The sequence below is a fragment of the Emydura macquarii genome, unplaced genomic scaffold (assembly GCF_026122565.2).
Source record: "Emydura macquarii macquarii isolate MOO-44397 ecotype Brisbane River unplaced genomic scaffold, CSIRO-AGI_Emac_v2 contig_2948, whole genome shotgun sequence".
NCBI lineage: Eukaryota > Metazoa > Chordata > Testudines > Chelidae > Emydura > Emydura macquarii.
The window spans coordinates 1290710-1318674 of NW_027133085.1; the positions used below are offsets into that span (position 1 = coordinate 1290710).

At 38.5% G+C, this 27965-nt stretch overlaps 1 protein-coding gene across 2 annotated transcripts; it reads right to left on the reverse strand.

The window, feature by feature from the left end:
- Nucleotides 1-1370: 1370 nt before the first annotated feature.
- SLC39A6 (solute carrier family 39 member 6) lies at nucleotides 1371-27965 on the reverse strand. 2 transcript variants are annotated; one of them, XM_067569834.1, is made up of 10 exons: nucleotides 27929-27965; nucleotides 25409-26137; nucleotides 22479-22659; nucleotides 22027-22196; nucleotides 19201-19413; nucleotides 18105-18171; nucleotides 15846-16223; nucleotides 9846-9926; nucleotides 7983-8173; nucleotides 1371-6771 (listed from the first exon to the last, which is right to left on the reverse strand). In XM_067569834.1, exons 2-10 carry the CDS (start codon nucleotides 26126-26128, stop codon nucleotides 6619-6621), a joined length of 2154 nt encoding a protein of 717 aa, XP_067425935.1. In that variant the 5' UTR covers nucleotides 26129-26137; nucleotides 27929-27965; the 3' UTR covers nucleotides 1371-6618. The 2 variants fall into 2 exon arrangements, with proteins under 2 accessions (XP_067425935.1, XP_067425936.1); XM_067569835.1 differs by lacking the exons at nucleotides 1371-6771; nucleotides 7983-8173; nucleotides 9846-9926 and adding an exon at nucleotides 13752-14100.

The following is a 27965-nucleotide window of genomic DNA, read 5'->3' on the forward strand; positions in this document are numbered from 1 at the left end:
TTTGAATGCTCCATTTTTGCTGCACTTCCGCAGCATTTGGACAGAGATGCTATCCAAGAAATGCTTCTCCCTTGCTGCCAGTTGGCCAGAAACTGACATCTACTAAAGCTGTGGTGTCATACAGCAAGACCCATAATTTGGGGAAATGTACCCCAATAACATTTTTATGTGCAGTGGGCAGGAAGGAAACTGAGAGGTTGAGATGTCAGTTGGGTACACTATGACTCACCTGTAGTTTGCAAACTGAATTCCTTAACAACATTCTCAGTAGAAGTTCTTTCTGTTTGCTTTCTTCATCAGAACTGTCTACATTAATGAGCAACTCCACTTGGAAGTTGAAATCAAATATTGTTCTCATGTCCCTGTCAGACAGTAGCTCCATACAAGCTGAAAGTAAGACCATCCTAAGAATGAATTCAGAGCAGCTCAGTTTAATGCACTGCTAAGAACCATGAGATATCCCACCAGAAAACAATCTCTATACACAGGCTAGTAAAGCAGCATTGTGGACAGTTACACAGGTAGTACTTTGCAGTGGGAATGCTGCCTGTGCTAGGCTAGCCCAGGCTGACTCTGCAGTGAAGACACAACCAGTAATGAGTTGTAATTATTGGTCTGGTGGTTCTCTCTCCTCTGCAAATTTTCAGTAGGATGCTGAAAATTATCTACTAAGTAGGTGGGGCCTCTTCAACCCTCTTTGCTAGCCTAATATACAGCCTTAGAAGTCAAGCACATAAATCACATTTTGGTTACAGATCAAAATATGGAATTAAGGGAGTCTCAGTCGTGTTTTCATATTATTTTATCCCCTCCCCTTGTCTTTGTATTGTTGGTCCTTTTCTGCTCAGGACTCCTCCTTTTTTCCCCCTCCCTCCTTCTTCCCTGCATAGAAGCTCCTTCCTTCCAAATAAGAGCATGAATCCATCCTCTGCAGCCTCATAAAGTCACTTAGTTTCACGTTGAATTAAAGTATTCAACATAAGTTGTGGGTTTAGAACTTTGTATTTTTGTAGCATCTTCTATCCAAGTATTTCAAAGCAGCTGATCACCATGAATGAATTAAAGGAAACATTCTCCTGTGAAATAGCTACAGTTATTTTACAGATGAGAAACCTGAGTGACAGCGAGAGTATGTGACCTCCCCAACATCACTCAGGAAGTTTGTGGCACCGAGTGGATTAGAACCCCCAGGAATAGGTCAGTATGCACTAGGGAATTTTTAGTGTGCTGTAGATTATACCCCAACTTGACCCACGCTAACTGTTCATCTAAACAAATCCTAAGCAGCATGGCACCTAAGAAGTATGGCACTCCCTCACTTTAAAGTTCATGGCTGACTTCATTCTAATAAACAGAACATTGAATCAAGCTTTGAAATAAAGTGGAATTTATTGATTCCATTAACTCCATGCAAAATGGAATTTGTTTTAAACAGAGGACTACAGATAATTCAGTCAATTGTTACAAAGAATACAGAAGTTACAGAAATATTGCTGCATTTAACCAGTTAATCTAAAACACCATCACCTACAACAGTTTATTCTAATAAGGCCTTTTCTATTTAGTTTTCCAAACAAAGACTTTCAGAGGATCATAGGCACCGCCTTTTGGATTTCTGAAGTAGCTACAAAATTTTAGAGAAATGATAGTAAAATATCACTTTTTAATGGACAAAATTGTTGCCTAAATCTTCCTGTGAAACACTCTCATACTGAAATCAAGCCTTGGGCATGGAATCTAAGATGCATCTCTTAGGACACGTAGCTTCATATATATGAGGGACAAAGTGGTTCTTGGATGCTGGAGGCAGCTGTGAGGGACTAGAGTGGTCCCACATCCAAGCTAGCACAGCACAATAATCTATTTTGCTTTTATTTTTCATGTGGTTAATTTTCCACCTTCACATAACCAAAATTATAACTTTGAGACCTCAGGTCTATAGAATAACAGATGGACTTCTTCAGTACACCTAGGTTCAAAAAAAAAAAAAAAAAAAGTTCCTCAGCAGGAACAAAGCCTTCATCATCAGTGTATTCAGTTTAAAGTTAGAGAAAAGTAATTGTTACAGTAGTCTATATCCTTCAATATGGTGCATCACCAACAGACATTGCAGATTTTTTTTCCCTTTCTTAAAGCCCTCTGGTCATATATTGATCATTTAAATGGCAACAACAGAATGATCTACTTCAGGTGCTCTAAGTTATTTAGCAGGCCTAAACTATATTAGAATAGTAAATTTTTCAGACTTTTTAGAATAAAAATACCATTTCATTATTTGGCATTCAGTTAGGGGCAAGTCCACCAAAGGCCCTACTTGAACTATTGAAGTTCTGCCATTTGGGTGGGGCAGCACAATACTTGAGAAGTCAAGAGGGGGTCCACAGATCCTGTGGAACACTAAACTCAGCTCCATAAAAGTTCCCTGCCTATAGCTGCTGAAGATGATTAGATGGATTCACCCGCTATGCACCAAAGGTAGGCAGGGGCAGCACACAACCCTAGCAGAAGACACCCCAGCAGAAGACACTTCGGCTCTCAGGCTGCTGTTTTTATTAAATGGACACAACTGATTGGTTTCGATGTGCTAGGTGCTGTACAAACATCAGTCCCTCCTCAAAGATCATACAAACTAAAATATAAGAAAGGCAGAGAGGAAAGACAACCGAGCTGGGGTGGAGGGTAACAAATCTAATAGGATGTGCACAAATCTTGTCATTTGTTTAGCAGCCATGTTCATAATTTGCCACTCATCTAACCATCATGAAGTTGCAGTGGCCTGTGTGCAGTAAGTCAGAGGTAGGTTCTGAGGAGGGCCTCTAAAAGAGGACAGCATGATGGCCTTGCTGATTTTGTTTGGGAACTTTTCCCATTAGTGAGGCAGGGTGGCCAGGCAGAATGGAGGCTGGCATCATTGCTAGAGTGAAGACAGGAATCAATTTTGTAGTAAGACAGTAGGAAGGTCAAGGCTACATGGTGGAGGTCTTTGAAAATAAGGATAAGAAATTTGATGCAGTGGAAGTAATGGAGACAAGGCAGGGATTAACAAGGTTAGATGTAGTCAGAGCAATGGTCAAAGAATGGCAGCTGTATTTTGGGTGGGCTGGAAGGAAGCACAGTTGGCATGCATAAAGACTGAAGTAGTCAAGATATGAGATGATCAGGGCTTGGACAGGAGTCTTGGCTAGGCAAAGACAGGTCTGTGCAGGAACAAGTGGCTAGATGTAGACAGACTGGATGTGTGGTGCAAAGGAGAGGGCTGAGTCAAAGATAAAGGCAAGATTATGAGCTTGAGCAACAGGGAGGTTGATGGTGATACTAGGTTGATTCTCTACTTTGACAGAGGAAAGGGGAGGACTCTGCAGGGAAGAGTTAAGAGCTTGGTTTTGGAGCGGTTACGTTTCTGTTGATGGCTGAACATCCACAAGACTGGCCACAATTTGAGACTGGAGTGTGAGCAAAGAGATGAGCAACTAAGGGATCAAATGTATTAATGTAAAAAACTGATGCACCAAGGATGTGTATGACAGACTGTCAGGAGAGGAAGAGAGCAACCCAGGAGTCAAAATGAGAGGAGAGTGGACATTGAAAGCAGAGATAGCACCCTCAGCATACTCCTTTGGATAAGATTCAGGGTGGGGGCTGTTAGAAAGACTCCATAAGAGAAAGGGGCTGCTGCAGAAACAGTGGATGAAAGAGATGGTGAGATATGAAGAGGTCATGGATGGCTGTAGCACTATGTAGTAGTTTTGTTTCTGCTACAGAGTGTAAGGAGAGAATTCTTCCCTAGACCTGAAACCCCACAGGATTTTCTCTTGCATCCTCCTTTCCTCTGTAGAAAAATCTGTCCCAGTTGTTGGCCCTTTCTGCACACCAAGGGGCACAAGATTACCACCAATCCCCTACATTCCCAGCTAGAAATCTTCTTTCCTTAGTTAGGTGCTGTTGCAGAAATTGCTTGTAGGGATGGGATGTATTAAGGGGGAAAAATGGGCACCAAAATGTTTTGCATGTACTAGTTCCCCCTCCAAGAACCAGTTCCTCCTGCTGCTCTCACTTCAGATTCCCCTTATTGGCAAATCTTAATTGCACCAGCACTTTGACCCATGCTGAACCCACAAGGTCTGGTCCTCATTTTTACACTGTTACACTAGTGAGATGTCAATATTGATGCATATCTGCAGCATTGTAGCAGTGTCAGTCCCAGAATATTACGTAGACAAGGTGGGTAGGATATCTATTATTGGTCCTTGTCTCCCTAATATTGATGCATGAATCTCAGAATTCAAAACAGAATAAGGAATGAATTGAATGTTAGATCAGTGCTTATTTTAGTTTGTTTTGAAGTGTGTAATTCCTACAAACATCTAACCATTAGCAATTAAAAGAAGATTATATCCTCATTAATTCATGTAAAGTTGTTTTACACAGCTTAGATCCAAAAGGAGTCAGTGAAAGATACTGAAAACCTCTCTCTGTGGCAAGTTTTAGTTCTGCATCTAAAACCCAGCTTCTACCCGGCAACACTAAATAGACAATTTCAAATTAAACCAAGTGGTTAGCTACTTTATTACTTTAGTAAACCTCTGAAAGATGGTTTGGAGTTCAAAGGCAATGAGGTTCAGATTTTCCATTTCAAGTATATAACACAAATACCAGATACATGCACAGATAATAGTAACAGCAAATATGAATGTTTTGTCAAGTGAACATAGTTGAACTCAACCAACGATCTCTACTGAAACGTTTGCACTCATTCTCCAACATAGCAATGAGCTTTCTCCATTATTCAGGTGTAAGTATGGTAGATTCTAAGACTCTCAGTACCAAACCTTTGCTTCTTCCACCATATGCCAGTAAACATGTTCAGTACTGAGATCTGAAGGTAGGGTTACTGTCCAGCATGCAACGGTTCAGTAAGGGAGTTTTAGTCTAAAGGATAAACCTCATGAGCAAAAAGGAACTGGAAAATACTGCTCAAATGTAAAGGCCCTCAGCAATCTTCATTGCTGTGGAGGGAAGGAAAACCATGGAGAAATCCACAGAGGGATCTTGCTAAGGGGGAAAAGCTACTACAGAGGATGCCCTGCAATTCCATACTGGATCTCTTTTCCCACTACATAAAAAAAATCCACCACCAATAAGCAGCATAGACAAAACAGGTAGCGCAGGAGCTGCACTAAGCATTATGTACTATGGAATGATGCCTGCAGTGACCTGGAGAGCAGATGTAAGTTATCCAAGTCCAATAGACCAGATAGATAGGGGAAAAGAACAGCTGCTGGTCCTGTAATGCAAAAAAATTCCTCTGCAGGGCTGATACCCCCAGATTGTCACCCCTGTTCCACCTTTCCTGTGCACCTGTGAGAAGACTGCATGATTTCATGGTTTGGCTGATCCAAAATTTTTGAATTACTTTGTCCTTTATAGATGCCTTTGCATATGAAAAGTACATGGGCTTAAATGCGGAGCTGCATAATTTGAGAAAACTGTAGAGAGATTCTTAGTGCTAGATCAGAGAGTTCTGAATATTTAAGTTAAACAAAAATTGCCAAGCAGCATACAAGATACCCCCAAACATTTAAAAATCTCCATTGATATTGCAATTGGTGCAAGCTGTGCAATCTCTGGTTGCTACCATTTTCATAACACCATGGGAGATATCCTGTTGACATGTACCAAACCAAGATCAGACACAGTGGGCAGCTGAAGCAGCATGTTTCAGTTAAGTTCTCTGGGCGAAATCCTGGCCCCACTGAAGCCCATAGGGCTTTGCCATTGACTTCAACAGAATCAGGATATCATCCAATATATTTTCTATTTGGTTTTAGAGAGATGCAAATATTAAGCTAGCACATCTTACCACATGAAATACAGTTTATCTAAAAAGAGTTGTTAACGTTTCTTGTTGTTCCCTTTGCCTCAGCTTGTACTTCTGGTCTTTTTTCTTAGTACATTGATTATATACAAAACAAAACTTCTTCCTGCTTCCTTATTTCAGAAAGCTTTGCTGTGAAATTTCCATATTTTGGCTCAACTTGTTTACACTTTGGATAAGCTACATGTCTGATTTGTAACTCCCATAATAGATGATAGCTATACCCCATTTATTACATTTCTCTCTTCAAATATTTTGTTTTACAGTGTTCACTGTGCCCATATGTTAATAGTATTCACTGTTTCTTGAAGTACAAAAAAAGAGAATTTTTGCATTTTGTACTATAATAAGAACACAGCCATTTCACTTGTTTATACAAGCAAGCACCATTTAGGCAAAAGTACAAAATGCTAAAAATCTCACAATTACATGCAATAAATGAATTCACAAAACATAATAATTTAAAATAAAAAATTTTAAAAAAGGGATACTCCTTTATGGATTTGGCACTTTTACCATATGTAACAGTGCATCACTCACTAGAGTGCAGTTATCCATACTAACTCATACAATACTGAGCATTGTGTATAAATAGTTCACACCACTCAGTTTTACTTCTGGAAAAAAAGATACATCAATAAAAGATGCCTGGTCTATAAAGCCTAGAGCTCAATTACAGTAGTTAATAGAAAAAGCAGAACCATGTCTACTATAATTTTCAATTCAATATCAGGTAACCAAAATTATAGGTTTATGCTGAACACAATTTTATGTTCAAACACAGAGATAAGCAGCATAATCCCAAAACCTAACAGGATTCCAGCATTCTGTAACAGGAAATATCCCCAACGACTACATCCATGATCACTAGCGTCATTGTGGAGCATTTCAGGCACCTAAATAATAATTTAAAAAAATAATGTTAATATCTTAAAAATAAATAATATCAGTCAGTCATTCTGACTAGTTCACTAAGGGCTTCTGCCACTCTCACTCATGTGCAGTGGTATCTTGCTCCTTGAGCAGTCCCACTGACTGCAGTGACACCATTTGTGGAGTAAAATGCTACTCCTCATGAGTAAGGATATCAGAATCCGGCTCCAAACAACTCATCAGAACTGGGAAAGCGGTGGTGATGTTGCAAAGGTCTAATTAACACCATCTATTTTCAGGAATTATACCAAATGAAATTGATGCCTTCTAATTAAATTATTGGTGGATGGTTGACTTATTTACAAGTTAAAAATAAGAATTTAATCTGATTTTCATAAACAGTATAGTACTAGAAACTGGAAACAAGAACAAGTATGTACGTTATTTCTGCCCATTAGAATGAAAATTTCAGTATTGTAGTACTGCATTGGTTTGATCCACAGATGTGCTGAAGATTTATTGCAAGTGCTCAGCATCTCTCATGATCATGCCAATAGTGTATAGTGGTGTAGTGGGCTGGTTGTACAATACACTAGCCACAGCATCTTCACCACTAATAAACTGGTATTAAAAAGTAATTAAAATAACAAGCTGACTTAAGGGGAATGTCTCACTGAAAATAAACATCTCTGCCTCCCCTCACTGTTGATTTTTTTTTTTTTAAAATAAGTTTCATATTTTTCCTCAAAAGCTTACTACCAGAGACTATTATTCTTTAATGTTTCATTCCACCAACATCTTCTATATAGAACAAACCCAGAACTCAACAATTTTACTCAATAAAGCAATTACATTCAGGTGCCTAAAAATTCTTTACAATGTGGTTATATGCCTTCTAGGAGAATTTGCTTTATTAAACAGAAAAACGTTGTCACAACATTCCAATTTGGTATAAAATTTCAATTATCTGAATAGGAACTTCCAACACATTATACTACTCACAATATGATATTTAATGTCTATGAAACACAAACAGGTGAATAATTGTGTTGAAAAGTTTCCTTACCAACAAACCAAAGGGTATCATTCTTTAGGTTAAGAAATGTGTAATACAACGTTGTCAATATTGTCTTAGAGGAAAGATAAACCAACTTCCTATTTTATGATTAATATATTTTGTTATTGGTTCTGAATCTGTTATGTAAACTGCAAATAGTTCTAGTCACATACTTACCATATCAACAAGAGCTACATACATGAACAAGCCAGCAGTGAGAGCAAATATCCACATTGAAACATTGTCAGCATAGTGACCAATAAGAATCCCAGTTGCCATTCCAAGGTATGCTAGCATAGCTGACAGAGCATTATAAAGAACAGCTTGTCTGACAGTCATGCCAGCTTTTAGAAGTACAGCAAAATCTCCTATAGTAGGGGGGAAAACAAAAACGCATCTTTCACTCTCTCATGTAACTACTGTAATATATAGAGTAACATTTATTTTCACCACTTAGAATGAATATATTGAACTATTTTAAAGCCTTTTAATGGCTTTCTTCAAAGCTTTCCTCTGCAAAATAAGTGGATTGTTTTAGGGGAGATAATCCAGTCAATGAGTGAACATGTGAAAATGGCTTCATAGCCTGCATAAGATCATATTTTTAGCTTATTTTTAGTATTCTGGAAAATGCATACTGTCAGGCTTATCTGATTTAATAATGTATATCATTTTAACCAAAAGTATTCAACACCAGTGAACACGATATAGTTTTACACAAACTAGCTTTAAGCAATTTTTTTTCAAAATCCATATGTGATGTGTTCTCGTTGGTTCTATCACTCATTCAGTGACTTTTCTAAATACTATATACTGTTGCCCAATCATTACTTAAGGATTTCTTTACTCAATCATTTCTGAAAGTGACCTTATGGGTCTCAGTTTTATTAGAATAATTAACAGTAGTACTAATCTGAAATGGGTAAGAGTAGGGAAATATTCCTATGCCACTCCACTCTCACCGTTAAAGGAAATTACCATATTTTGTAGTGTTTACCTATTACACATGTATATTTGCAAACCATTTCTCTGACAGATGTGAACCCCTGCTAATCCCCATGTAACCCCATCATTTTATACCACAACCTGTAAGGTCCTATGTCAAGGCAAATTTTCATCCAAGACAGACTTGATGAGATTCCTTTTTAAAATCATCCACAGAAACAGTCTAAGCAATTGGGTAACCTCTGTTAGTTCCGTAAACAGGACATGCTTCATTTTATTGAAATAAAAAAGATTAAGTGTCCAATCCAATTCCCAATGACTTCTCTGTGACAGAGATAAGTCCCCAAACCTATAGCCTAAACCTATAACCTAAACCTCTTCTTAAGTGGAAGACATGTATAGATTAATCTGAACTGACCAGAAAGACTCAAGATGTGGATTTCAAAACAATATCCCCAAGTTAGACTTTGAATTTGAATCTTTTGCAAGATTTGAGCTAGAGCTGAATAATAGTGGAAAAAAGCAATCCACCAATATTTGTCCAAATTTGAAAGAATTTTTATTTGATCATATTTGTGACCTAATCACCCTTTCAGCAAATATTCAAATGTTTCCATTTCATCCTCTGTGCACACACACAAAAATCAAGTTAAGCAGATATTTGACAGAAGCAAATTTGAAATTGCATATTCAGTTGATAGACTCACAATTTTCACTATAACTTGTTACATAAGTCATGCAAATTAAGGAACAGAAATAATACCATGTAACTAAATGTTGCATATATTGAATATTTGTAAATGGAGTGATCTGATCAACAAAAATTAATTTCTGAGATTTGCAAATAAATCCATTCATGAATTTTGTAATTGGTTTGCAACAGAAAAAAAAGACAAAATTCATTGAATAGATTTGGAGTTTGCTCAGCTGTAAGCTGAGTGAACACTTCTGAAGTGTTGGAGGAGATAAAATTTCTAATCAGGATCAGAAGTATTGTTTGCTATGCCATACAATACTGACAAAATAAAGCATTATCCTGTTATGTCCCCAAATTCCTAGCAAGCTGTGGTTTACTAAAATATTGTGCTGTCTTACCTAACTCATGGGGTAATTCATGGCAAAATACAGCCACAGAAGTACTTAACCCACTAGATAAACCTTCAGTAAAGGCTGCACCTGTGAGAAGACAAAAAAAAAACAAACAAACAAACCCAAAAACATTACAGTTCAAGAAATCAAGTTGGTAAACATTGCTGCACATGCTCCTAACAGATTAAGGCAGAAATGGTTGAACAGCTGGACTCCAACTGGGGGGTGGGGGGGGGGGGTGCGCGTGCACGTGCGTGTACACAGATTTTAAGACCAGAAGGAACAACTATCTAGTTAAATCTATAAAACAAAATAATTTAACCCTGTAATTTCTGTATCAAGCTCATCTCCTCTAGCTGAGCTCAAGCACTTTTTCCTAAAAAGCAAAAATCTAACATTGGCTTTGAATACCAAAACAAAAGAGCAGGGGATTCGTACTTCATCCACCAATTTAATCCTACACTTTACTCATACTACTGGAGATTTAAAAAGCTGATTTTTATTAGCCAATTATACATTGCTCAATTTTACAAAATTTTGTCCTGAATAAAACAGGATGAGAGATTATTCTTGTAGTTGTCAACCCTAGAAATATCCCAAGAAAGCTCTTTCCAGATCAAAGGTTCAAATAAATGTGTCTAAGAATTCAAATTCTTTGGCATCTTAGCTTGTTTTGTGGTTCATCCACTGCTACTTTCAAGAGGTGGTTTATATAAAGAGCATATTTTATCAATTTTTTAAGGAGAAGCCTGAGATGTATTCAAAGCTCTATTTGCATAATGTGTTTTGTCAAGGCCTGCACCATGGATTATTAAAGTCTTATGTGGATGAAATGAAGGCAATACTGACCCATAACTATGTTATTTAAAATTTATGAACGTACATATGAATGGAGCTGAAAAGGCAGATACAGGTCTAAAATGTGATTAGGAATTTTCAAGGCTTCTGGTAAGGTTCTATAATTCTATTAATAACAAACCAAGACTTTTCCCAGACCTGAAGAGCTCGAAAGCTTGTTTCTCACCAACAGAAGTTTGTCCAATAAAAGATATTGCCTCATCTACCCTGTCTCTCCAACAAACCAACATATTAACATGAGAGAATGTGTTCATACATGGAACTGGTGGATACTAGTTTTATTGCAGTGCTGGCTGGTGTTGAAAATAAGCATGTGGGGATGGAGAGTTGCTGGTAGCAAGCTGCCTGCAGTCCAGATACCTATTACCTTCTCTTCCCAGAGTGAACATGTTTTCCAAAGTGGAAAACTGGAACAATGCAGGTTGTCATCTCAGGGATGCATTCTGATGGGAGAGATGGAGGGGGGAAATGGGCAGCGCTGGTGGTGAAGTGGGCAGGACAAAGGAGGTCACCCTTTCCCTTTTCAGACTAGGACACTTCCTTGTACACAAAGTAAGTAGGAAGAAAACCGGACTTATCCATCTGAGAGCCCTTTACTATGCCCCCTACCTTCAGACTCTTCCCTTCCATTCTAGCTTTTACCTACTCCTCCCCATTTCACCTCACAGCATTCACCCACACCTTCATTCACCAGTTGATTCCCTCCCCATGCCACACACAACCATTCAAACCCAGCCCAGTTCTTCTCTCTCCCCCCAGCTCAGGACCCTGTTGGTCCCCACAACTGAACCTCCAGCAACTCAGGAATACCCACATGCTATCTCACTTCTTCATAGCTCAGAACCACCCGGTCAGGTCTGAATCGTCTTCCACCTAGCACTACAGGCTAGAAATCCTTCTTCCTCTGACCAGACATTCATCACCAACAGGTTCAAAAGCTTCTCCAGCTCAGAAGCCTCCTTCACTTGCAACTGAACCTAGAGAAGCAGGAGCAGAAATAGATGGGCAGGACTGTTGGAGCAGGGAGCATGTGCAGGGAAACCCCCAACAGCAGTTTCCAGACATCACTGTCATTTACAAACTTCTTAAGTTGTTGTAAAGTGAACTGATAGAACATCAAGGTGATAGTTATTAGCTATACTCTTCCTGGGGCAGACAAACTTGAGTTAGCTGCAAAGCCTATATTTTCTTCTCTGTCTCCCCTACTGCCACCTGCAGTCTATGGAAACATTTGGCATTCTGCAGGATAGAACTGGAGAAGTTTCAGCCAGGAGTCCCACTGGCAGCAGAAGGCACTGCACTACACTGTCCATCAGTCACATTATAGTGTCTATAGAACAATTGCCAACTCTGGCATTATTGGTGGGGCTTAGCCACATAAACCCTTAATGACTAGCCATCCTGCTCAATTGGATTATTATGATGGGACAAAGTTACCACTCCTTTCAGACACTGCTTTTCTAAATCACTCTAATTAGCTTAAACTTGTGGTCAGAGAGAACGCTGCGCAATGAGTGTAAATGCGACAGGGAGAGCTAACCAGCCTCAGCATCATGGGTGGTACGACCTAATGGGACAAATTATTTCTCATCACTCCTTTGGGCCTCTATTCCTGATCCTGGAAGATGTCCTGATTAGGAGATGAAAAGAGGGAGGTAGAAGATATCACTTTCATCGTGGTTGTGTCCTCAGTAACTCCTGGAATGTAAACCTAGGAATCCTGCTATTACTGCCTCCATATGGTATTTTCCTACCTTCCCACCACCTCATTCCTTCAATTGCAGGCCTCTTTCTTTTTGCCTTCTCTCAAATATGAATCCAGCTTAGTCACCTGGGGGGGAGAGGGGGAGGGGCATAAGAGTCTACCTATGACATCAAACAGGCATGCTAAACACGATGCTTTCAAAGCCAGATGACTTTGCCAGGTTCCCAATTAGCTAATAAGATTGTATACAGTGTGATGTGTCTGTGATTACCCAGCAACTAAAACTACAAGCTTTAGAGAGACAGGAAAATGCTGCTTCTATCTTTTGCTGTTTTCTTTTCTTTGCCTTCATGTATGTTTGTCTTTTTGCTTCTTGAGTTGAAGTCTAATCACTTTTTTGTTCAAGAGCTACTACCTAAAATGATCTCCCTACAACAAGGACATTTAATATAATTTAAGGTGCATCTAACAAGGTATTTTCCTTTATAAGACTAAAATACAAAGAAAAATAAGGGAGATGAACCTTATTGTAACAATCTACCTTTAATTTTAAGATGTTCTACATTTCAATCATTTATTAAAGAGCACAAACAGAAGAGGGTTTTTTTATGGTGATGGTGGTGGGAGCATGTCCCTTGTTTATGTTGTAACAGTAAAACCAAAATACTAGTGCATCTTTGAGTCCTATCCCATTCCAAATAATACAACAGGTCCAAGAAAACCAAATAAATAAACGCTTGAATATAATAAGGAAGCATTAAGCATATGAGAAAAACTCATTTACTGCAAATGAGAAGTGTTATTTTGGCCAGATATTTTCTGCAACCAAAAAAAGAAATATTTTTTCATTCAATACCTGGAAACATGAGGGGAAAAAATTACGGGATTTCCCTTCCGCATAGGATAGGCAGGTTTGGCTGTCTAAGAATTTCAGACACAGACCAAAAGAACAACTCCATCTTTCAAGTAGTCTAGATTCATCAGTTATAATGTGGCCTTACTAAGTTAGCTTGTCTCATTTGTTAAAAGACTATTAGCCTCTTCTTGATTTTCCTTCATGGCCATCAAATCCGTCCTTTTCCAAATTTCTCACACATGTACTTAGGATAATCGATTCTTATCTATCATTTCCTATCATATTTTCACAACTGATAAGCTGGAAAATTTAGATTTCATGGTTAAATTTTTATTTTTAAAAAAGGTTAAATCAGAAGCTTTCCTATCACATGATATTGTCAATTGGACACAGAAAGTGTTTGTTCACATTGAGAAATTATCCTGAAATCCAAATAAATACTTAATATTTTCACTTGTTTTTCTTCCTCATGCAAACAAGAAAATTGACTTCAGCTCTGCAATGTGATTTACAGTAAGGCCCTTGAACTGACTGCAGTGCACTGTTGCAAGTCACCTCACATTAAAAATCAATCTACCATCAGTAAAGTAATGAGTACTTCTAGAAAACTGTTGTGTTCATCTTGACTTATTGGTGTTGACTTCTCATTTAAACGTTTTTTTTCCTATCACCATCTTACTTTACATTCAGAATTCTCATGATCCATCTTGCTAGAGAAAGGCAGGAAACAGCCAACTTGATCTCACTTGTTTAATGCCCAAAATGCAATGTTGCATATATACTTTTTGTGAATAGCTCATTAAGTCTTTCCAAGGAAGCCATAACATTCCAGCATCACAGAACTGAAGGAATAGAACATGCATAAGAGAAAGAACAGGGACATGAACAAACCATGGAGGAAGAGGTGATCTTGTTATACCTTTAGACAAACTGACTTTTAAAAAAAAAAAAAACAAACAAGAAAACAGGAAATATGTTAAGCATTCAGTCAAAAGCTTCATAACAAGAGGGGCTCAATTATTTCTAATCAAGTACACAGACTTATTTTAAATGCTGTTATTTTTTTTTTTTATCTTGACAGGAGTGGTGTGTGTTTGATTAATTATTGGTGTTTTCTTTAAAAAAACAAAACAAAAAAACCCCAAACACCTTAATGGGTTTTACTAGCATGCTGAAACCATGGTGGGGAAGTGGCTTCAACTGCCCTCAGCCTCCAACTAATTTAGAAATCCTCAAACCAGAAGTGGGACATGTGGATCCATGTGGGCAATCAGATCATAAAATTTCCTCTGATAAATGACTACATGCATATGCAGTCTTGGGACATTAACAAGGAGTATTAACCCTCTAGGAAGAGGCATGAAGACTATCAGAAAGAAGTATTCCAAGGACTGCTCCACTGAATTGGGCATTAAATCTAGAAGCCAAGTTGTGTAGAAGCGTTAACACTTCATATAACTGCCTTCAATACTTCAATAATAGAGGCAATGCAAAGCCATGCTGTGGAAGGATCCTAGGATGCAACAATCACATAAATATAATTTGATCCATTTGGACAATCTTTGAGCCAAAGCAGACTGACTCATGCTCTTATCTCCATATGCCACAAAAAGTCTACCGTTCTTGCAGATAAATTATCCTTATAGGAACTAACCTTAGTGCTAAGGTTCCCAACCCCAAATGGGGTTGCACCATCTGCAAACGAGGTTGCAGTGATTCCTAGTGTGTGGAGGACATCACTTTGCTCTGCACAGCATGTGCTCACATGTACAATTTGTGCAAGGTGGTGATGCATGGAAGATGCCGTTTTGTAGAGCATGCTGTCTGTGATCCCAACAGGAAATGACTCCATTTTAAATGAAGTCATTCTGGCAAAATGTTTGGGAACTCCTGCCTTAGGGACTCTGGATGTTTAAAGGATAAATCCTGATCTTAGTAAATGTCAATGAAGCATGAGGAAAAACATGGAAGCTAATGACCCGATTAAAATGGAAATTGGAGACCACTTTAGACAGGTGATCCTGTGTCCTCACTCCTATATCCCATCTTTATGAACACAGCACAGGGAGAATTAACATCAAGTCTGAAACCAGTGGATGCCACTGGATGCTTGGCATTTTTAGAATGTGAGGCCACCTACTTAAATACCTAATCATGACTTTAGGTACCTATATTTAGGGTCCTAGTTTTGACAATCTTGGTCTGACCTTTTTGGGGGATAAAATAAATAATTAAAGCTACATACATACATACATACATACATACATACATACATAGAGAGCGAGCGAGCGAGCGAGCTCCCCATAGTCTATTTTCTTTAAGAAATGTCTTCTCTGTAATCTGGCCCTTATCCTTTTACTTTTCTCAGCTGCAGCAAATAATTTATGGTTTACACTTTGGCACTAGCTATCCAGGTTTCTGAACTGTAACCTTGACTGATCAATTCAAAACCACTAACAAATAACAGTCTTACCTTAATTAATTAGCCATCAACATCTAGTGAGAGGATATCAGGTAAGTGGCAGCAAAGAAAATTTTATCTTGCTGTTATCACATGAGAAGGCGAAAGAATTGTATAAACACTTACCAATTGCTAAGCCATCACTGAAGTTGTGTAGTCCATCACCCATAATCACCATCCAGGCTAGAGTAGCTATACCAGCATCCTTCAGCTCTTCACGTGAGTAGCGCTGACTGTGGCTGTGTGGATGATGGTTCTGGTGGTGATGGTGATGTAGAATATGATGGTAGTCATGATGATGGTGACTCAAATGATCTGACTGTCCAAGAGTGTCATGTAAATGTGAATGACATTTGTTTCTACATCCCCTGGATACATATTCATTGTCACCTTCCTCTTGATGGGAATGAGCTATCATGACTTCTTCTTCTTCTTGTACCACAGGTTGCTGAGAAATGAAGTGGGATGGATCTTGTGATTCTGTCCCTAAGTAACCTTCAAGCCCTTTTAAACAAGAAAATAAATATGATTATATTATAACATTTATTTTTATGTATAGTTATAAGAGAAAAACAAGGAAATTCAGAATTGAGGCTGACACCCTGTTCCACTGTGACCAAGTATGGCAATATTTTTAACGACTTTCCAAAATACTTTCCTTTTAAATATCTCAGATTTCCCTAAACTCAGCATGTAATTCTACAGAAATGTTACAAAACTATAAAAAAAGCCTTAACTCCTAACTCATCTCTAAAGACTTCCTTTCCAAAAAATAAAATCCCCACAAGTTATACTGCGGTGATTTAACCCTTTTCAGCCGAGTATATATATATATATTATTTTTATAGCAGCAAACATGCTTATAACAAAAAACATCACATTACATATTGAATCATTTGCCAGTTTTTGAACTATTTTGATGTAAGTGCAAAATGTCTACAATTTTACAGCTTTTTAACTAGCACAATTTGACTCTTAGCCCAATTGTTTTGAAAATGAAAGAAGCCTGAAAGTACATTGTGTATACTTTTTTATGAATTTTAGGCTGAACTATAAGTCACCAAAACCAGAAAAATGATATTGCAGGGATCAATTCTGGCAACATTAGATGTAATTGATCACTACATGCAAATCCTTAAGTCTGAACTCCCCCCCCCACAAAAAAAGTCAGACATATGAAGAGAAGTAAAATATTTAATACAGAAGGGCACAGCAAGTTGTACTAAGCATTTAATGTCAAGGTAGGTCAGTCAAATTAAGAATTGGCTCTAGCTGGTACTCCCAGAAGCTGTTAAATTTTTTACCTGTAGTAAGTGTCACTGAGAGAAGTGCATTCTTTTCTGTCTTTGGGGAAAAAAATTTTTCAATATAATCCTGAAATGAAAGACCCATTGACCTCAGCACCAATGGGAACTGGTTTCTGCAAAATAAGATTTGATCCATATCGCCACATGAAAACTATGAATAGGGATCAGTAAAACTGAATTCCATTGTGATAATCTCAGATATATAGCAGAGTTATCTGCATAGCTCTGTTTAGGGCTACAGGATCATGCGGGCATATGGCACACTGAGCCAACATCTGAGCTCTTATGTATTCTCAGAAGAGTTAGAAATCAAATAGAAAATGTTAGTATTCTGGTAGTGCTGGTTAGCATGATATGCTTGAGATGCTTAAAAATGAGACAGAAAATTGGAGAATGAAATGCAATAAAGGAAGTTGGAGACAATTTATCATGCCAGAAACGCCATCACCACTTAGTTACAGATAAGAAGTGCTCCCTCCACATAATGTGATTGCAGGAGATACACCCATGTGATTTGGGGTCACTGCAAACTGAACTATGACTATTTTTGTGCTGTTTTACTCAGCAGAGCAATTCATATATTTTGACTCCAAGAAATGCTTCTGAGATGATGTTTCACCTGCTCAAGTCTGAAAAATGAGTTAAAGCAGTAAAAGTGAAAGTAAACCCAAGTAACCCTTCTAACCCTGAAAACAGAAACAGAAATGAACCCAGATCAGATCATTTCAAATCTCCATTTAATTTTTTTCAGGTTTTCTTCAGTTTGGTATATAGCTCAACATTGCAACAGGATGAAGAAGAGAGAGTGGAAGTCCACAGGGGAAGTAACTGAGGCATATAAGGGCACATCTAAAATCTCAGCAGGGTAACTGGAGAACACAGAGTCCAGGATTTAAAGGAGCAAAGAATGAGGCATAAATCAACTTCATCTATACTTTCAATCCAGATTTAATTAATCTAGCTACATAGTGATCCAGCCAACAGTAAGTGAAGGGATAAATGAGCCTTCATTTAGCACAGAAAAGATTCTTTACCCTTTTGATTGATATAGCTGTGCAATAATATTACTGAGACTTACGATAATCTGCATCTAATTTTTCTTCATTTGATGAAAACTTCTTACTTTCTGCATCTTCATTTTTTTTCTGACTCCAAAAGAAAACATCAAAGTTATAAATATTTTACTTATTTTTCAGGATACACATGAGCAACATACAGTATACTCATAAAAATTTGCCACATGCAGTTAAAGAGGACAGCATGGCACTATCCAAAGAATGCATAAGCAAGAAGAGTACTAGAAGATCAGCAAAAGCAGAGTAAAATGACAATTAACTAGACTACAGAGGAAACAAATGGCACAATGAGCAGGCATAATTATACATACAGAATTACACAGTAACTATAGTTCCACTTTACACTTGAAACACCCCTAAAGCTTAACAAAATGGCAATATTTTCCCCATTGTAGTGTCCATTTAACACATACACAAGTTTTAAACAAATGTCTCATTAAAATATGATGAAAACCAAGTATCTGCTTTGCCTGGGAACCATTTGCCCAAAGTTACCTTGCAAAGAAAGAAAAGGTTTAGATGTAGTTATGAAGACTGATCCTGCCACCTTGATGAATATTTCTTACCCATCTTTACACTATGCAGCTTGCTACAGTGGGCACCATTTTGTAAAATATCAACAATTATACCTAGAGTAGTTAGAATAGAAATAAATACCAGTGATGTAAGTGTAAGGACTCAGAACAATCCCAGCACAGTACCTGCTTGGGATTATTTTGGGGGTGGAGGAGAGGAGAATGGTAGGGGAATTTTGTTGTTTGGGGATTGGCACTCACTGTAGATCCAGTCTCTCAGAGTCCACATCTTTTAAATATTTACTTTGAAGTTACAATGAATTATCTGCTTGTGCAAGAAAACAATTAACAGAATTCTTCTTTTTAGGAAAATAAATATACATTGTCTACTCTGAAGGAGTAAAGATGGTTAGTATCACTGAAAAGTGTAATATTGTAGATTGATAAGCAAAAATTGAGCTGTGAGCACATTTCTAATTAGCTATTAAATCTAATCAACAAGCAGCTCTCTTCAAAGACAATGTTAATATCCAGACACTAAAATTACACAGTGCAATGAGGCTTCAAAATATAATTTCCCTACCTTTTTCTTCTTGTCTTTAAACTGCTTAATTAAAGTGATCAAATGCTCAACTAGAAACATGAAATACAGGCCTCCAAGGGCTGTCAGTCCCTTCCACGTGGAATCCAAATAAGCAGTTTCTTCTATACTTTCAAAGACAAGATGCTTGAACAGGGCATCTTTATTTTGGTCAAGTAAAGGTTTCTCGTGGTGATGGTGATGATTTCCATGCGACTAATAGGGATTCAAACAAAGAATATTCAAGTTCCTCTAAATTCAGAATAAATTTCAGTACAACAGAAGAACTGTAAGATGGGCTATGCAGCTCATTTTTAAATGGCTCCAGAAACAAATCTCTTTACTTTCTTAATGTGAGAAAGGAATATAAATAAAAACAACTCAAAACAGGTTAGTTGGCAGTGAGGTTTGTGGGTAAAGGGAAATACTTAAAGAGTGCATGCAGACCTAGCCTTCATCTTCTACCAAGAGAATGTATATGCACCTTTCACGATAATGGTTTGTAACCTTAGGATGCTCTTGATAAATCCTTACCTAGTAGTGGTGACCCAAACCACCTCTTTTACTGCCTCATCTATGGCTGACTAAGAGCTTGGAACATTCCTTTCTAATATGAACCATGCCTTTGTTTGCTCTCAAAAGAGGGCCCCATCTCTGGCACTCTCTCCCACTGGGAGGCTGCTAGAGCCAGAGTTGTGCAGCTTGCAGGGCATAAGAGGAAGAGGACTTCTGTTTAACTTTTGCATGAATTTGTCTTACTCCTGAAAATTTTGCTGCCGATACATTTGTGGTGGCAGCAGCAGCAATTTTGTTTACATACATGTTGATTATTTAAGTCTTGAAACTGTAAACAATGTCCACATCCTATGACAATAAATAAATGGCTTGTTAAACAGAACAGTAAGGATTAAAACAACAACAGTCTGCTAGATAAGAAAGAGCCCCCCAGTTGGGGCAGATTAGTGTTAAGGTGAACAATGAATAAACTAGTTGACAGAAGCACTATTATGAAGATTGATTTTTAATACCAGGGGGAACAAAAATCTAGGAATTACATTAAAAGTGTTCTAAAAAAACCCCTACTGTTTCATACTAAAAGTGAAACTACTCCTCCTCCCATTGTGTTGCCCAGGTATGCAGGATCTACGGCAGCAGTTAACAAATCAACTCATGAGGGGGAAAAACATTGATAAAATGATAAGTTTACTAGCTTTCACTCTCTCAGTTGTATAGTCTGAGATAGAGATGCACACAATCTAGTTTTTCTGACCAGATTTAGTTACCTTAGGTAAAATTTTGATGTTGACATATTCCCCTAAAAAGCCCCAAAGCATTCCTAAAGTGCAGTAAGAAAGTACCTGATGTCCAGATTCAGACCAGGTACAAGCATGTTGCAACGCCCATAGAACACTACTGCATTTGATCCAGAGCAACAAAATAAGCTGGAAAATGGGTGCAAAAATTGAAGTAGTGTAACTTGTACTGAACTGGCATTAAGTGTGAAAAAGAAACATATCTTGAACATCAAGGGACACAGGAGCACAAAAAGCAACTTTCAGTAGGATGCAAGATAAAGCAAAGCAGCCTGATAAAAGGGTGAGGCTGTTTTAATCATGATATGCTTTTTCTGCTCCATTCCCTGGTGTGTAAATTACCCTTATTTTACCCAACGAACACCAAATCAGTGCAAGTTTTACTACTTTAATACAGGCACCCAAGTTCCTGTCCCAGTTATGACATTGCCGTATTTGGGCCTGAATGCGAATACTTAGCAGCACTTCTGTATAGGAGAAGAATGCTATTGGATGTTATTATGAAGTGCATAGTAAATAGCAGCGCTGCTTATGTTGCTTCTTTTGAAAATTAGTATCCCCTTGATTGCAGCATAAGAATGGTTAAAGCATCTGTGATAATACTGCTTTCACAAAGCCAGTATTCCATCAGGTTTGTAAGTAAAGAACATATAATAAGGCACGTTGGATTTTTAAGATACTCGCACCTGAAGTGCAGAGGCGAAGAGACAAGTGCCTCCAGAAACAGTTCAACAATATAATTAACTGAAGGGAATAAGGAGAACCCCCCCCCCAAAATAAGGCTTTCAACTCACTGCACAGCACTTAGTTTTACTGCAGGAGAGTACCACAGGGGTAGATTGTCCCTGTACCATGAGTCCTGCTCACAGACTTCCCTAAAGGCTGAATTTTATAGTGAGCCTAGTCCAGTTTCATTCTCAACCTAAGTTGGGTCTCTCCAACCTCCCCACATAGGGTAAATGGCTTGGTACTAATTCCCTCCAGGTGTGGTGTTCCCAACATTTCTCAGATGCTTCACTCAAGAGAGGATAAGCAGCAGCATTTGTATGTCACAATTATCTCCCCCCCGAGACTGGAAAGAGATAATGAGTCTATTTGTCCCAAAAATCAGGAGAGAGGGTGAAGAAAAAATAAGAAAACCACATAAAAAGACTTGCTGAAAAGATTCTATATTGCTGATATACAAGCGCAACTTGTGTGTGAGGGACTGTGGAATGTCAAAGAACATAACAAAGGACCAATGCATGATGGTGCAACTAATTGCACTGCAGGGAACCCAAGATCAGATCAGTAACACCAGCTACAATTGTATATAGATTATTTGAATGTAGGTCATCTTTTCTTATTAGGATAATACAAGTTTTCACTAAAGTCAATAAACCACTAGTTTGGTAGGTAGCCAAACCTAGTGTAGGTAGATTTCCTAAAACACTTAACATTTGAGTAATAAAGCCTTATTTCTCCAACATTTTTCAAGTTAAGATGAATTATTTGATATGAGCAAAAAAATACTTACATGTGGAAGAAGATGTAAAAAAGCATCTCCACTCAGAGTCCCAACAGCCAGTGACACAAGAAAACTTAGCAGAAACTTGAAAAATACACGATTCATCAGAGGTATCAGTATAACACCCAATAACGAAAGAAAACTGATGATGGAGATTGATATAAAACCACCAATCCAAGCTGGTAAGAGAAACACAAAAGATTTATATGAAATGATGCTTGCTAGACATTCCTTTCTTCAAAACACTGATTTAAAGGTTAACAAATAAGAAAATCCCCCAGGAGAAGTGTGTCTAGAAAGAACTTCTTGTATAGCACATAGGAAAGTAAAATATCTACGGAAAAAATAAGAGTTTAGAAATATAAATATTTATATGTACATTAGCTATAAAAAAGCACATTTTAAATCTGAGTGATTGTTGGTAAGATTTATTTTAAATTTAAAAAGAAATTAAAACCTACCGATTTGCAAAGAATAGCTTTTTGGAGGAGTTTCAGCTTTTTCACTAGCCGCATGGATTATGCAGTATCTGCCATCAATCTGGTTAATAATAGCTGGACAGAGATAGCTGAATTCTGTAGCAGTCAATAATACTTGTGTGCTTATTCCATGAGACAGCATCAGTTTTGATACATTGAAGCACTGTAGAAAGAAAAACCATGTTTAAGATTTACAAGAACAGAAGTACTATCACATCCTAGAAAAACTGCAAAAGCAGTCCAATGCCAGGTCAAAATACAGTAGTAATCTCCCTAAAGTAGTGAAATCAACTTTAGCTAAGGTTGGTAACAAGCCGATTTTAGCCAAATAAACTTTTGCAACTTTTATTCTGAAATAGGTCTCTACACATACGCACTAAAATAATTAAACTTATCAGTTCACACCTTTTGTTGTTGCAGTTCAAGTCTGCAAGCAGATGGAAGCAGCTACACTTTAGCCTAGAAGACAGGTGCCATCATCAAGAACTTTGAAATCCAATCTCCCTCAAAGTTCTATCCTTTCTTGTTTCTGCAATACATGTTGCACACAGCCTGGATGTTTCTAAACTGAGGTGGACAATGCACAGCAGTATATTCCTTGTTCCATGGGACCTCTAGACTCAGTCTCTGGATTGGAGGGGTACTTGACCAACTTTGCCAGCTGGATGCATGAGCTGCCTCATTCTTAACCGAAGGAAGACAGAAGTCATGTGGTAGGTAGGAGTCATTCTTATGAAAGGATCTCCATAAATCTTTTTGACCATGCCATTTCTATCAAAAACCATGTTCTGGACATGCTTCTTCCTGCAAATATTTGTACTGCACTACTTGCAGCCTTTAAAAGTCTAGTAATTCCTGTTTAGTAGGGCTGCCAGACTTATTTCTTCTCTGCTTATGAAGAATGCAATCCTGAATACCGAATTCAGAACCTGTGATTATGTGTATACACACACCCTGAATTATATGGTTTAGCTGCCTCAAGAGTCTTCAAAGAGGCACTGCTGATTTTTAAAGCCCTTAATGATGAAGGGTTTGGCTGAGAGAAAAGCTCTCATGACAGTGATTTTACATAGTGACACCAGCCAGTAGTTCCATGAGCATCCTCTCTCCCATTTTAAGAAAGTGAGGAAAAGACATCTTCTATTTTAGTTTCCATTTGTTTGTATAGAACCTTCCCACCTCTTAAAGAAAAGGGACAGGATCAGCTCTCACTTAAAATAAACCATTATGTTTGGGATTGCATTTTAATGATCTGTGAAACAGTTCTAGTAGAAGGTTGTAGTGGTGTGAATATTTACATATCACAAACAAAAACAAGATACTTCAGAATTAATTGGACCTGTAATAATAAACAGAAGCCTTCTTTTTGGGAAAAAAGCCTTATATTTTACATAAAACAACACCGGATGACAGCTATCGTGTCCTTACTAAGGGTATGTCTACACTGCTGCGGCAACAGGCGTTGGATGCAGTGGCATTGACTGAGCGGGTCTGTGTAGACCCGCTCAGTCTATCAGAGAGCACTCTCCAGTCAACTCAATTAGTCCACCTCCCCAAAAGGTGGAAGGTTGTGTCGAAAGGAAGGTGTCTCCTGTTGACACAGCTCCACGCAAGGTACATCAAATTAAGTACATCGATCAGAGATACTCAAGCTATGTTACGTAGCTTGCGTATCTCCCAATGGCCACTGTGGCCAGTGCAGACCAACTCTAAGAAGCAGGAGACATTAGGATAGGAGAAAACTAATTCTACCTTGAAATGAATCAAAGCATTAGACACTGAAGTTCTATTCCCCCCCACCCCCATTACATTTACGGCTTTTTCCACGTAAATTTTATTTTATTGTCAGAATAGTTTCAGAAATCTCTCGGTGCCTGTATGCCCCTCTTAGACTCCATCATTCCCCCAGATCATCTGCTTCTCCTGACCTCAGCTCTAGGTCCATCCCACCTAAACTTCACCTTCTCAAAACCATGCTCCAATTTAAAAATACAGGAAGGCAGCAAGGAAGTTGAAGTGAAATGAGAGGTGGATCATTTTTCAGGGACATAAATACAACAGCTCTAATGACAGAAATAACTATTGTTTTGACAGCAGCTTTGACCTGAGAATAAGAATGTTTTACAAATGTGATTATTTCCTCCCGTTTTAAATGTGGAAAGTGAGACAAAGCGAGGCTTTTGTTTGCCTCATCACAGAACAGTAAGCCATTTGCAGAGCGGTGAACAGAATTTAGGACTCCCCACTCTAGAATACAATTTAATACCAGGTTACATTACCTAAAGATGACTAGAAAATATACATATTGAAATGTTCATAAAATCCATGCTTAAATTCCAAGACCTCTCCTTTGATTTATAAGTAAAATGAATTCTTATGTCCTAGCCTTTTACTTCCTGCAGAAAAACGTAAGCCTCCCTAGAACAAGTTCAGCAACATGCATGGTTATAGAAAAGTTAAAACTTTCAAAAAACATTAAACCAATAAAATAATTTAAAAACAAATACTTATCTACCCTTTTCTACACAAGAAAACTTAACTGTTGTCCTATAATAAGGATCAAAACGTTCACATATTTGTGTAAGAAGTCGACTAGTCCTAAAATTTTCTCCTAATGAGAGAAGCCAGAAGGAAAAAAAAAAAAAAAAACAAGAAAAAAAAAAACCAATTACAACCAAGCATACAAACCAGAATGCACAACTATCCTCTTCTACTTGGGCACATCATGGATAATAATGCAATATTCCTATGGGAGTATAAAATTATTGCCACACACAGTTACTTAAACTATTAACAGCAAAGCTTGCATCAAGATTCCTAGAAGTTAAATTAATATCTCTGGAAGACAAACCACGATAAGATGCTTCTAATGGGCATATGCTCCCAAGAAGAGTATGGAACACTAATCTCACCTCTTGTGTATTTTGGTTTTTAAATTTAGAATACATGTAACTTCCTCTTTCAGATTCCCTTAAGGAAAGAAGTGATTCATTAGCTTTTCCATTAGCAAGTAAATTCACACTGCTGCTTTCTGTAACATTCATGGCATTGGGGCTGGTTAGACCTATATGAACAGACTTCACTTCTCTAGTTTCTGAGCTCTGTAATACAGGATTGCCATCTGCAGTAGTGGTATTAGTAGATGCAGTTATTTCCGTAACAGTGTTCTTGTTGCTTGTAAAGCTCTGCTTGTGTTCAGCATTTTCTATTCTTTGTAATTCCTTTGCCTGACCATTGCTAGGTTCCTTATTTACACCACCAGATTCATGATTTGGGCAATCTGTTCTCTCAAAGCTTTTGCTTAGCGTAACATGGCTATGATGAAGATGGTGATCATGATTGTGATTGGGGCCAATAGTGATTCTTTTCACTTTATCTATTCCTATGTTCTGCAGCAACTTTCTAAATCCTTCAATAGTCAAAGTATTGTTCTCCCCATAACGATGGAAAAGTTCCTGAAGGTGATGCTTCTGCATAAGTGCTGCCAAGTCAGTATTGATACCAGCTGCCTCGTCTGAAATGATTTTCTCCGAGGTCTGTGCAATAGTAGACAGCTCTACTTCATGATGGTGACTTTCACAGAAGAATATGGAAAGTGACAAAAGAAAGGCCATCAGCAGCTCCTTCTCCATTGCAGCTTCCTGTTAAAAAAAAATGACAAGAGAAAGTTATACAATACGTATGTGCGGTTGTGCAACTCATTGGTTAATTTAGCTGAGTTGAATTCTCAGCAGAAAAAGTACCATAGCAAGAGGAATATTTTTAATTACCAAAGTCCAACTTTGTGCTTGGACACTTCCATCAATTTAAACCTGGCTTATATTGGTTTAGCTTGTTGGTAAATTTACAAGAGGCAAACTAAGCCAATATAAACCAGTGAAAGAGCATCCTCATGCAAAAATTCAACTGGTTTAATTACTTCAGTTTAAAGTTAAATTGGTGCAACTTGTGTTTATAGACAAGCCCTATGAGACAGTAGTTGACCAAACTCAGCATTGCAGTAAGGGGAACTGTGCTGTTGAAGATTTTAGACTGACATAAAACCAAGATCCTGACTTCCTCATCATTAGGATGTCAGGATGCACCTAGTAAGAGTTAGAGCATGAATTTATTTTCTACATAAATTTATGACTTGTTACTACATTATGCCTATTTAAATGCTAACTGTAGTTTCATTTTGATATCATAGGCTTCATTTTTCCTAAATGGTTGTGTAGCATTGCTACGAACTATTAAACATTACCACATTTCACTCCAAAGGTGCAGACAGATGCATTGTGTATAATTTCTAGTTCAACTTTGAAAGTGCCTTTGGTTCTTTGACCAAGAAGGTACTATAAACATTTGTAATGTTTTATACAAAATGATACATTTAACTGTCAAAATGCAGTATTTATATGCTGCCTAACATTTTAAATTAGTATTATGTTGCAATAAAATAATACTATAACATTTTTAAGCCTGATTTTGCAAATAATTACAACTCAGTACACAGTTAGGCCTGTGCTGATTCCCACTGACTTGAATGAAACGACCTAAATTAGAAACTACATATTCAGGCCCTTAAACTCAGATTCTGCAAACATTAAAACTTGTGCTTAATTTTACACACCATGGTACGAAGATGCCTTATTTGAAGCCTATGCATAAGCATTTGCAGTTTCAGAATTTTAGTTTGTCTACTTCAAAGTGTCTACTTCATATGGTGGTGAAGTTGCCCCATATGTTCCACAAAATACACAGTTAAGTTTCCCACTGAACTTAGACAATAGCACGTTCAAACAGTTAGATTCGTACTTAAGTGGCCCCTTCTCATCAATCTAATGCAACTTCCCGCTAATTATATCCAATGCCTCCACCGCACCCAATTGCATCTGGTTCATTTCTACTATTAAACAAATGACAAAGAGATGAAGGCAGCCCTAGAAAGATGTGTGATTAAAACCAGACACATGAATTGCACAGACGACACACAACAGGGCCGGGGCTTTGGGCCGACCACACTGACGGTCGGTCAGTCAGTCAGTCTCTGACTCAGTAGGGCCCGGCGAGCAGCCCAGGAAACAGCTCAGAAAACACCGCAGCCTGTACAGCCGGAGTGTGCGGGGCCGAGACCCCGCACGCGGCCAGCCGTGGATGGGGTCGGGAGGCTGCGGGCCGGGGCATTTCCCCGCAATCCCCAGGCACCAGAGAGACTCCGCCGCGCCGGCGGGAAGCGCTCACCCCGGGGCTGCCCCGCTCACACATCGCCTCCGGCTACGAGGAGCGAGCGGATGGCGCGCGGGGCCGGGGCTTGCGGCCGCACTTGCAGAAGGACAAGCCCGGCACAGACACGCGCCGCGCCGCCCCCCAGCCCACGGGCCCGCGCCGGGGAGTCACGGCCACGCGGGCCCGGCCCGGTCCCCGCCCCCCTCGCTGGGCAGCTCGTTCACCTGCACCCGACGGGGTCCGGCTGCGGCGGGCGGCGAG